This window comes from Scyliorhinus torazame, chromosome 3 (genome assembly GCF_047496885.1).
Source record: "Scyliorhinus torazame isolate Kashiwa2021f chromosome 3, sScyTor2.1, whole genome shotgun sequence".
In the NCBI taxonomy this organism is placed as follows: Eukaryota; Metazoa; Chordata; class Chondrichthyes; order Carcharhiniformes; family Scyliorhinidae; genus Scyliorhinus; species Scyliorhinus torazame.
In genome coordinates this window covers 119,002,052-119,014,601 of record NC_092709.1, presented here as the reverse complement: position 1 = coordinate 119,014,601, position 12,550 = coordinate 119,002,052, and the positions used below count along the sequence as shown (strand labels likewise).

Sequence of the window (12,550 nt, the reverse complement as noted above, 5' to 3'; positions counted from 1 at the left end):
ATCTAACCTACACTATGCCATTATCATCCATATGTTTATCCAATAAACTTTTAAATGCCCTCAATGTTGGCGAGTTCACTACTGTAGCAGGTAGGGCATTCCACGGCCTCACTACTCTTTGCGTAAAGAACCTACCTCTGACCTCTGTCCTATATCTATTACCCCTCAGTTTAAAGTTATGTCCCCTCGTGCCAGCCATATCCATCCGCGGGAGAAGGCTCTCACTGTCCACCCTATCCAACCCCCTGATCATTTTGTATGCCTCTATTAAGTCTCCTCTTAACCTTCTTCTCTCCAACGAAAACAACCTCAAGTCCATCAGCCTTTCCTCATAAGATTTTCCCTCCATACCAGGCAACATCCTGGTAAATCTCCTCTGCACCCGCTCCAAAGCCTCCACGTCCTTCCTATAATGCGGTGACCAGAACTGTACGCAATACTCCATATGCGGCCGTACCAGAGTTCTGTACAGCTGCAACATGACCTCCCGACTCCGGAACTCAATCCCTCTACCAATAAAGGCCAACACTCCATAGGGCTTCTTCACAACCCTATCAACCTGGGTGGCAACTTTCAGGGATCTATGTACATGGACACCTAGATCCCTCTGCTCATCCACACTTTCAAGAACTTAGCCAAATATTCCGCATTCCTGTTATTCCTTCCAAAGTGAATCACCTCACACTTCTCTACATTAAACTCCATTTGCCACCTCTCAGCCCAGCTCTGCAGCTTATCTATATCCCTCTGTAACCTGCTACATCCTTCCACACTATCGACAACACCACCGACTTTAGTATCGTCTGCAAATTTACTCATCCACCCTTCTGCGCCTTCCTCTAGGTCATTAATAAAAATGACAAACAGCAACGGCCCCAGAACCGATCCTTGTGGTACTCCACTTGTGACTGTACTCCATTCTGAACATTTCCCATCAACCACCACCCTCTGTCTTCTTTCAGCTAGCCAATTTCTGATCCACATCTCTAAATCACCCTCAATCACCAGCCTCCGTATTTTTTGCAATAGCCTACCGTGGGGAACCTTATCAAACGCTTTGCTGAAATCCATATACACCACATCAACTGCTCTACCCTCGTCTACCTGTTCAGTCACCTTCTCAAAGAACTCAATAAGGTTTGTGAGGCATGACCTACCCTTCACAAAGCCATGCTGACTATCCCTGATCATATTATTCCTATCTAGATGATTATAAATCTTGTCTCTTATAATCCCCTCCAAGACTTTACCCACTACAGACGTGAGGCTCACCGGTCTATAGTTGCCGGGGTTGTCTCTGCTCCCCTTTTTGAACAAAGGGACCACATTTGCTGTCCTCCAGTCCTCTGGCACTATTCCTGTAGCCAATGATGACATAAAAATCAAAGCCAAAGGTCCAGCAATCTCTTCCCTGGCCTCCCAGAGAATCCTAGGATAAATCCCATCAGGTCCCGGGGACTTATCTATTTTCAGCCTGTCCAGAATTGCCAACACCTCTTCCCTACGTACCTCAATGCCATCTATTCTATTAGCCTGGGGCTCAGCATTCTCCTCCACAACATTATCTTTTTCCTGAGTGAATACTGACGAAAAATATTCATTTAGTATCTCGCCTATCTCTTCAGACTCCACACACAACTTCCCATCCCTGTCCTTGACTGGTCCTACTCTTTCCCTAGTCATTCGCTTATTCCTGACATACCTATAGAAAGCTTTTGGGTTTTCCTTCATCCTTCCTGCCAAATACTTCTCATGTCCCCTCCTTGCTCTTCTTAGCTCTCTCTTTAGATCCTTCCTCGCTACCTTGTAACTATCCATCGCCCCAACCAAAACTTCACACTTCATCTTCACATAGGCCTCCTTCTTCCTCTTAACAAGAGATTCCACTTCCTTGGTAAACCACGGTTCCCTCGCTCGACGCCTTCCTCCCTGTCTGACCGGTACATACTTATCAAGAACACGCAGTAGCTGATCCTTGAACAAGCCCCACTTATCCAGTGTGCCCAACACTTGCAGCCTACTTCTCCACCTTATCCCCCCCAAGTCACGTCTAATGGCATCATAATTGCCCTTCCCCCAGCTATAACTCTTGCCCTGCGGTGTATACTTATCCCTTTCCATCATTAACGTAAACGTCACCGAATTGTGGTCACTGTCCCCAAAGTGCTCTCCTACCTCCAAATCCAACACCTGGCCTGGTTCATTACCCAAAACCAAATCCAACTTGGCCTCGCCTCTTGTTGGCCTGTCAACATATTGTTTCAGGAAACCCTCCTGCACACACTGTACAAAAAACGACCCATCTATTGTACTCGAACTATATCTTTTCCAGTCAATATTTGGAAAGTTAAAGTCTCCCATAATAACTACCCTGTTACTTTCGCTCATATCCAGAATCATCTTCGCCATCCTTTCCTCTACATCCCTAGAACTATTAGGAGGCCTATAAAAAACTCCCAAAACGGTGACCTCTCCTTTCCTGTTTCTAACTTCAGCCCATACTACCTCGGAAGAAGAGTCCCCATCTAGCATCCTCTCCGCCACCGTAATACTGCTCTTGACTAGCAGCGCCACACCTCCCCCTTATGTTAATCTATGAATGTAATTCTACAATTGTATAATTTCCACCACGGTGACGTTCGCAATGATAAAATTTAACCTGCTGCATGACTGAAACAGAATTGTCAATTTAAGATCTGCTTATGTTATTCTGGAATTTTAAAACCATGCGAACTTTGGCCTAGAAATTATGCATTTTAGAAATTGTAAATAAAAACTGTGAATACCTTATGTCGCAATCGCACTAATGGTGGATAGTGTTTTGGAGCATATCCTTCTTTGGTTGGCCACCCCTCTGTGCTCAGCAAGAAAATGCTGAGCAATAGAAGTGATGACCACCATTCTGATGCCATCATTGATCTCTGCCTGGAAGGGAAGAAGAATAAATATGAGCCATTCAGTCGTTTATCATAAGCAGTTGTACAAAAGTCAGTTGTGAAGTGGCTATCTATCTAATAAATAAATACATTGTAGAAAAAAGTGGGGAAGTTATACTGAACCTTTGTTGAGCTCTAGTAAGGCCACAACTAGGATAGTGCACCCAGTTCTGGTTAGCAAACTTTATCTAGGATGTGTGAGGGTCCTTGGGAAGGTGCAAGAAGAGATTAGGAAGACTGGTTCCAGGGATGAGGAATCTAAGCGACAAGGTTAGGATGGAAAAGCTGGGGTTGTTAACCTTGGAACATAGGAGACTGAAGGGAGATTTAACAGAGGTGTACAAAATTATGACAGGTTTAGACAAGGTCGACAAAGAAAAGTTGTTCTTAATAGTTTATAATTGAAGAACTAGGAGACAAGATTTTGGACAAGAGACAGGGATGGAATGTGAGGAAGATCCTTTTACAAAGCGAGTGATAATGGTCTGGCACTTACTACCCATGAGGTGGTGGAAGCTGAGATGATAAATGATTTCTTAGGAAATTGGTTGGGCACTTGACAGAAACAAACTTATTAGGTAAAGTGCATAGTGCGGGGGGGGGGGGGGGGGGTTCCATCTTGACATGGTAGAGAAACCTGGAGACTTCAACAATCCCTTGAATGGCGCTATTGGAAGTTCCTTGCTCCAAGGAGGGCCAACATGGTAGCAAAGTCAGGGAGGAGATGCCAGACAAAGTGTGGTCCAAATAGTCCTCAACCGCAGAAAAGACAAAAGGTTAGGCGTCTGCCAGCGGCATGGTCATCGCATTTCGACACATTACCAAAATCTGACCACTCTCCTATCAAGATCTTGTGGGCAGGGCTGGTGCCCTGAGGTCCCCACATTGAACAAAGTCACACGTAGGTTTTAGGTCCATTTGTCAAGTCCTGCGGCAGTGGAGAACTTGCGACAGGGACATGGCTGTGAAACTGAGAGTCTTTTGTCAATAATCTGCACACAGGCACACAGGTGGTTGAACATTCATGTTTGATAGCAGAATTTGCGACTGAAAAATTCTCTTCAAGATACCCTCTGTTCATCCCAAGTTAGGATGGGCTAGTAAAGGTGCCCTAAAAATAGTCCATCCCACTTTCTCCTGGTTAGGAGAACCACACCCTCCAGGATCACCATCTTCATGGTCAAAGAAAGGAAACTCCAAACTTTGCAACTTTGAATATTAGAGCATTCATGGATGACCTCAAGATTGACTGCCCAGAAATAAGAACTGCAATCATATTACGTCAGCTATCAAGACTCCAAGTTAACATTGCCGCCCTCAGTGAGATTCACCTTCTTGAGGTGAGACAGCTGAAGGAACAAGCAGGGGGACAAATAATCTATTGGAAAGGAAAGGCTGAAGAGACCCTCGTGAGCATATGGAATAGGATCTTAGATGCACTGCCAGGTTTCCCCAATTGCATAAATGAAAGGCTCATAACACTTCACCAATAGGTCAGCCATAATCAAGATGCCAGTATTATTAGAGCCTCTGCCCTAACCCTCTTCCCCAATTAAGATGTTATGGAAAGGTTCTAATCTGACCTTGCTGAAGTCCTCACTGCCATCTCAAATTAAGGAAAGATCATCCTTCTTGGGTCTTTAATGCCAGGGTTGACCATGACTCTGGAGAAGGGACCATTAGAAAAAACAGGGTGGGAAAAGGCAATGTAAATACTGTCCTCCCGCTGATAAAGTGTGCTCAGCATATCCTCATTACAACAAACACCCTCTTCCACTAGAAGGACAAATACAAAGCCACCGGGAGACATCCTAGATCAAAGCCTTTTGGATTTTGGTCACTATAAGAGTCAAAGACTGAGATTATGTATATATCACTCAATGGGCAGCACGGTAGTTTGTGGGCAGGATGGTAGCACAGTGGTTAGCACAGTTGCATCACAGTTCCAGGGGCCCAGGTCCGATTCCCGCTTGGGTCACTGTCTGCGGAGTCTGCACATTCTCACCGTGTGTGCGTGGGTTTCCTCCGGATGTTCCAGTTTCCTCCCACAGTCCAATGATGTGCAGGTTAGGTGGATTGGCAATGATAAATTGCCCTTAGTGTCCAAAAAAAAAGGTTAAGTGGGGTTACTGGGTTATGGGGATAGGGTGGAGGCCTGGGCTTAAGTGGGATGTCTTTCCAAGGGCCAGTGCAGACTCGATGGGCCAAATGGCCTCCTTCTGCACTGTACATTCTATGATAATCCATGTGCAGGACTGATAACTGCTGGACAGATAATCAACTTTTCATGTTGGCAATAAACATCCCACTAACACCAAGATATTGCAAGGCCCAAACGTCCCAGAGGAGAAAGATCAGTGTCTCAGCTCTAAAGCATAGCCCTCTCTTGACATATACTATCTACAATATGCTAATGGCTGCAGTGTCATTATTTCCTCTCCACCAGATTTGCAGGCCACTCCCTATTTCTTCAATTCTACATGCCAGAAACTTGCCCTGTCCTTAAATGTTGCCAAATCAAAACTCATATCAGCCTAGACTTGGTCAGCCAAATATTCTATCTCCCATATATGTTGAATGAGAGAACTTGGAATATCTGGAGCACTTTCCAAACCTTGCCAGACATCTCTCTCACCACTGACAAGGACGTCCAGATCAGCTGTGCCAGCTCAGCCTTCTATTAATTTCAACAAAATGTATTTGACAGCAAAGACCTCCACAAATTAATGAAAGTCCTTCTGTATAGAGCAGTTGTTGCCACACACTCCTGTACTGCAGTCAGACCTGGACTGTGTTATCAGTGACACACAAGAACACAAGAGGAAGTCCAACTGCAATGCCTCCGTCGTATCCCCAGGTTGGAGAGGACAGTCAAACAATCAGAAGACACTCTGAAGGTCTACTTGAAGCATGGCAGCATTGACATTAACGACTGGGAGGAACTTGTAACCAATCTTTCATTTTGGCGACAACTTGTTGATGAAGTTGCATCATGCTTTGAGTCCAAACACCTTAATATTGAGGCAGATCAGCATCAGAGAAGGAAAGAAAAGGAAGAAAATCCTACACTTCAGATTCCAGTACCTGGTGGGATATCCTGCCCCATGTACCCAAAAACCTGTAGGTCGAGAATCAGCCTGTCCGTGACATGAAGAAATATGGGGGAAAATTGTACATGTCATCCTCAAATTGAGGAACAACAATGAGAGTAGGACAATGGGATTGGTTGTATTTCTCTAGAGATCAGAAATAGAATTAGTGGGTTAAATAGCCTCTTTCTCTACCATAATGACTCTATTACTCAGTTACTCTATAATACATCAGCAACAATGTAACTCAAATAGGCTCAGTGTAATAAAAGTAATCAATAACTGTCTGATTTTCAGTTATGAACATTATATCAGGATAAAAATTAAGCAGCGATTCTCTATCAGTCGTTTACATTCTTACTTTCTGAAAAACACTTTTTAAAATTCTCTGCCCATTATTCCAAATTAATATTACTGAGTTTTGTGATTTTGTAACATTAAGGTTTAATTTGTGTTATTCCAGCATCTCCAATTTTCATATGTTATTTAACAGCAGGGATTGGGAACATATGATTAAACAATCTCACAGTGCAGCCAACTGAACAGAAAATGCAGCAATTGCACAACAGAACAGTCAGAATCTGTGTGGAGAGAAGACTGGTGTACAACACATCTGAATGCAAACAAAAGCACTACTTCAAAGGTATTTCAATCATTTTTCATTCTACTCTTTTACATTTTCAGACCCAGGATTTACTGGAGTTGTAAGTGATTTAAGAAAACATAGAAAAATAGACAATAGGTGCAGGAGTAGGACATTCAGCCCTCCGAGCCTGCACCACTATTCAATATGATCATGGCTGATCATGCAAATTCAGTACCCCACTCCCACTTTCACTCCCCTTGATTCCTTTAGCTGCAAGGGCCATGTCCAGCTCACTCTTGAATATATTCAATGAACTAGCCCTTTCGTTGAGAGAATTCCCCAAGTTCACAACTCTGAGAGAAGACGTTCTTCCTCATCTCAGTCCTGAATGACTTACCCCTTATTCTTAGGCTGTGACATCCATATTTGGATGTCCCCAACATCAGGAACATTCTTCCCGCATCTAGCCTGTCCAGTCCCATCAGGATTTAATATGTCTTCCGGTCGCAACAGGATGTTATATGTTTTGAATCAAAGATTCAATGGCTCAACACTGAATGAACATTACAGCACCAGTGCCTGTAATATGAAGATGTAGATCTGAGCTAAAATAATTCCTGTATTATTCCTTCACATTTTCACAGGTAGTAATCTGGTTTGGAAATCAGGCACATTCTACAATGGGCAGGCAATCTATTCCACCAGTGGACCAGGACGGTAGCACAAGTGGATAGCACTGTGGCTTCACAGCGCCAGGGCCCCAGGTTCGATTCCCTGCTGGGTCACTGTCTGTGCGGAGTCTGCACGTTCTCCCCGTGTCTGCGTAGGTTTCCTCCGGGTGCTCCGGTTTCCTCCCACAGTCTAAAGATGTGCAGGTTAGGTGGATTGGCCATGATAAATTGCGCTTAGTGACCAAAAAGGTTAGGAGGGGTTATTGGGTTACGGGGATAGGGTGGAAGTGAGGGCTTAATGGGTTGGTGCAGACTCGATGGGCCAAATGACCTCCTTCTGCACTGTATGTTCTATGTTCTATTATTGCTAATGGGATGAAGGCAAGTATTTTCCCATGTATAATTTTAGCTCAAATCTACATCAAAACATTCCAATCAATCGTCCTGAACCTTTGGGCTTCTGATTATTTTATTTCGTACAGCCACATGGGAAATAATCTGGTGGCGTGATTGCCTGCCCATTGCACAGTATTTGTTTCCAGATTACCACTTGTAATGGTCAATTTTTACTTCCCAATCTTCGGAGGAAATGAGTAAAATGAAGACATTTCTCCATGGAAACAAAGAGTGTTAGTTTTCTTACCACCCTTTTCATCATTACTATGACATTACATTAAGAAAACATATCTTTTGACTCTCCTCTCATTCTTGAAAAGAAGCAGAAATTTACAGTGGGTTAAAATGTAATGATAGCATCATGGCTTTGCAAGTAATAATTTGGAAAGAGGGAGAAAATCAGTTTCAATATTATATTCAACAGGTGACAAACTCCATGAAATGTCAAGGGTAACTTGTATGCAGCACAAATATTTATAGACCTAATAAATCACAACTGGATATAAAAATTACATGTCAAAAATGATTAATGTCAACAACATCTTGGATGTAAAGATTATCTTTAACATAGTGAAATGCCTCAAGGCATTTCACAGGAAAGTTATCAAACTAAATCTGACACCTAACAACAGAAGTTTTCAGGTGTAGCCTATCCATAATTCACAACTGTTCTTAAATAATAAACAACCTGGCAAGAAAACAACTCTGCAGTAGATTGAGACACAGGAATCTAAGATCTATGAATACATTTTCAACTTGCAGTCCAGGTCGTAGAGTCATTACAATGCAGGCGTAGGCCATTTGCCCAATAAATCCATGCCAGCCACCTGTACAGTAATTCAGTCAGTCCCATTCTCCCACTCGATGCCCATAATCCTGCAAGTTTATTTCCCTTAATGCCTATCCATTTTGCTTTTCAAATCATTGATTATCTCTGCTTCTACCATACTTGTAGGCACCAAGTCATTATCACTTGCTATTCAAATAAGGCTATTTCACACATCCACCCTGTGTCACTTGCTCTCTTGTCCCCTAGCCCTAGCGTAATCAACTAATTGGGACTGCTTTTCTTTGTCTACCTATCTAAACCTGTTATAATCTTCTCCATATTTATCAAATCTCCCCACATCCTCCTTTGTTTCAAGTAGGATAACCCAAGCTTCTCCTTAACCTGAGCTGAATTCCGTGGAACCATTCTGGTAAATCCCTTCTGCACCTCTCAAGTACCCTCATGTTCTTCCCGAAGTGGACAGTGTGAAGGCATTAAACTGGTGCTTGGCTCCTCCTAATAAAAAGCACTGGAAAGCAGTAGAATTGGAAATCTGACGTTTTCTGTAATGGGCAATAGATGCGCCATGCCAGTGTAATGTCCAGGTGAGAAAGTTATCCCACTATTTTCTCTTCTTGCTCTTCCTTTCAAAAACCACTCTGATTTGCAAAGAGCTCAGTCTTGATCTTGGTCCAACAGAAAATCCAACCTACAATTCAATACCAAATTGTCAATATAATAGATTACTAAAATGAGAACTGAAATGTCACAGTCATTCAACAGAAACTGTTGTTCTGAGATTGGGATTAAAGTTTATCATTGCAGCAAGAGGTACACTCTCAATCTTCAGCGTGCCATTCCTGTTATCTAGTTTTGATAGCATCACAATGTTCCATTATCTAGCACCATTGGTCCTGACTTCAATGAGCACATAAATATAATCAATTCTTCAGAGTGGTGAAGCCTCCTATTGGACTGTTATTGGAAATATTAAAGGGCCTTCTGTGATTTTGTCACATTTAAAAATAAAATGATATTTTAAACCACACTAATGGTAACAACATTTTCAAACATATTCCAATTTATGGAGTCACAAAATATCTCATTAGAACTAAATATTCTCAAGCTCATCATGTTCCTGGAAGTGCAGCACACCAGATGTGGATGACATTCACTACTGACCTCAACGCAGTACCTCTGATCAGGTCAATGTTAATTTATTTGAATGTGTTCCTCAGGCATTGTGCCAATAGGTGAAATTTATCTTGGACAGGAGTACAACATGACCAATAAATCCGATGATGCGTAAAACAGGTTGCTGATTTGTTATCACTGCTGTTTGCTACTGCTGAAGACAAGTTTCACCCCTTCTATGTCTACATGCCTTTTTTGCTTCTGCACTGTCACAATTTCTGCTCATAGATTTGTGACAAACTTTCCTACTGTAATTTACCAAATGCATATTTTTACACTCACTTTTCTGACACTAAAATCATTTGTTCATAAATCAATTAAATCACTCAAAATACTTAAAAAACATTCTCCAGAATTTTTTTTCATAATATACATTTTTCTATTTGCATCTATTACGATCCTGGACCAGAGCCCAACAGTGGCTAGGATACTGGACAGAAATCCCAATATTGTATTTTAAGTTTGTAAGACTGTGAGGAAAGGATACCACACTCCAAGAGTAATTTCATAGAATTTACATTGCAGTGGGCGGCCATTCGGCCCATCAAGACTGTACCGGCCATTGGAAAAAGAACCCTGCCTTTTTTTAAAGTAAATTTAGACCCAATTAATTTTTTACAATTAAGGGGAAATTTAACGGAGCCAATCCACCTAGCGTGCACATCTTTGGGTTATGGCGAAACCCACGCAAACACGGGGAGAATGTGCAAACTCTACACGGACAGTGACCCAGAGCTGGGATCGAACTTGGGACCTCGGCGCTGTGAGGCAACAATGCTAACTACTGCACCACCGTGCTGCCCAAAGCACCCTACCTAACCCCACACCTCCACCCTAACCCTGTAACCCAGTAACCCCACCTAACCATTTTGGACACTAAGGGCAATTTATCATGGCCAATCCACCTAGCCTGCACATCTTTCGACTGTGGAAGGAAACTGGAAACCCGGAGGAAACCCACACAGACACGGAGCGAACGTGCAGACTCTACACAGTGACCAAGCCAGGAATCGAACCTGGGGCCTTGGATCTTTGAAGCAACTGTGCTAACCACTGTGCTACCGTGCTGCCCATGCAAAATAGACAAAATGGTACATTAAAACAAACTTTATTACTAACACAATATTAAAATATCTTTGACATCACACAATTAAATAACTTACAATTACACCTTGAACAATGCTAATCAAACAGTGAAAAACTAATCCTTATTTGCTATCTTTATTCCCACTCAAACAACAAAACTATCTCAGCTCTCAATCCACTTTCAAATACTGGAATACCTGCAGTGCAGCGATGTCTGGATACTCTACTTTGAGAAAGAAAAATGTTTTGGCCTTAAAGAAAGACCTGCCCCTGTCAGAACAATGCAGGATCTGTAGCTGAAGCCTTCAGAAACTTTGGCTGTATTTCTTCAGAAGTTGTTTCTCAACTTGTTTCAGCTCACCTTCCAGCCACACAGTTCTGAACTTCTACGAAAGAAACTGCCAATCTGTCTACAGACATATCTTACAGAACTGCAGTGGGAGCAGATGCTTGACTTCTGATCACATCCCAATCTAAAATTCAACTAAATAGCTCTTCTGAAAAATCCTTAATACTTTAGCTTCTCATTAAATATGTCGGTTGCGATTTAACTAAAAAGAAAACATGTTTAGCCGCATGTTTCCTTGCACTCGCAGCGCTGCGAAACACCCTGCTATTTAACGGTTCCCCGGTTAGTTAGGGGAACTCAGCAGGGAACACGTGACTGAGGCTGCACATTGTAGCCATCTGGGATGGCCACGTCCCGATTACAAAATGGATACTATGCAAAGAATGCGGGGAAAATTGGACAACACTGAGAAAACAAGCAGGTGCAAGGTTTGTCTGTTGATTGGAGCTAGAACTCCCAGACAAGACCGAGACTGCAGAACCATCTACATACTAATGAGCCATCTCCGGGGACAAAAGTGTGCCATTTAGGTAAACAATGCTAAGACAGACACCCCGGCGCCAGAGGAGACTAAAACAAAGCAGACCAACAGCCACCTCGGACACGCCCAGCAATCAGGGAACCCACCCCTCTATTGGAGGAAAATCGATAAGAACGATTGGGAAACGGCCCAATTAATTGGGGCCAAGTTCAAGGCCCGCTCAAAAGCACGTGAAGCACTTTCGAGTATAAAAAGGACTCCCCAAGAGAGAATCACTCTCTTGGCCTTGGCTCTCAGTGAGGAGAGACCTGCAAAGTTGCTCCAGACCAAGTCAGTTCCAAGTCAACGCACGCTACGAGATAGACACTCTTAATTGCTATCCTGCAAACAGCTCAACCCAGCAGCCTCAGAACCGAGCAACGGCCATTGTTCCTCTGACTGAGTGGGCACCCGAAGCGAAGTATAGGCTTTTAGTAGTAGTGATAGTTCAGGTTGTAGAGTTTTATGCATGAGTATATTTGACTGTGTATGTAAATAAATGAGCATTAATTTTCAACTTACTAACTGATGTATCGAGTCTTTGATCAGGATTTGGTTTTGAACCTTGTGGCGGTATCGAAAGATACCTGGCAACTCTTGAGCAAACATAATTAAACAGAGCCAAATTAAGAGAGAACACAATTAGCAACAACATAGCCCTGTTTTCTGCACTGTTGAGCTCTGCTCGTCGGAAATCCTCAGTGTGGTGAGAGATCAGAACACCATTGAAAAATGGCTTCCCAATCTCTTGAGCCCCCAATACAACCCCCAACTCCCTAGCCCCAAATCATTATAAGGGCCCCCCGCAGGACCCCCACACCAAGCCCAACACCTACGCAGGGCACCCCTGGTCCAATCATCCCCACTCATGAAATGCCAGTGTGCCAGGCTGGCACTACCAGGGTACCCAGGTGGCAAGCACCTGTGGGCTGCCGATCCCCTTGGGAGACCCCC

The 12,550-nt window shown here is 43.1% G+C and overlaps 1 protein-coding gene across 5 annotated transcripts in view; it reads right to left on the bottom strand.

Annotated features, from left to right (window-relative positions):
• fstl5 (follistatin-like 5) overlaps nucleotides 1–12,550 on the bottom strand; it is a 1,269,795-nt gene that overhangs the window by 1,194,379 nt on the left and 62,866 nt on the right. For all 5 annotated transcript variants that reach the window (XM_072496156.1, XM_072496159.1, XM_072496157.1 and 2 more), the window contains exon 2: nucleotides 2,787–2,925. In XM_072496156.1, coding sequence (XP_072352257.1) covers nucleotides 2,787–2,925 — 139 coding nt within the window. The remainder of the gene's footprint in view (nucleotides 1–2,786; nucleotides 2,926–12,550) is intronic.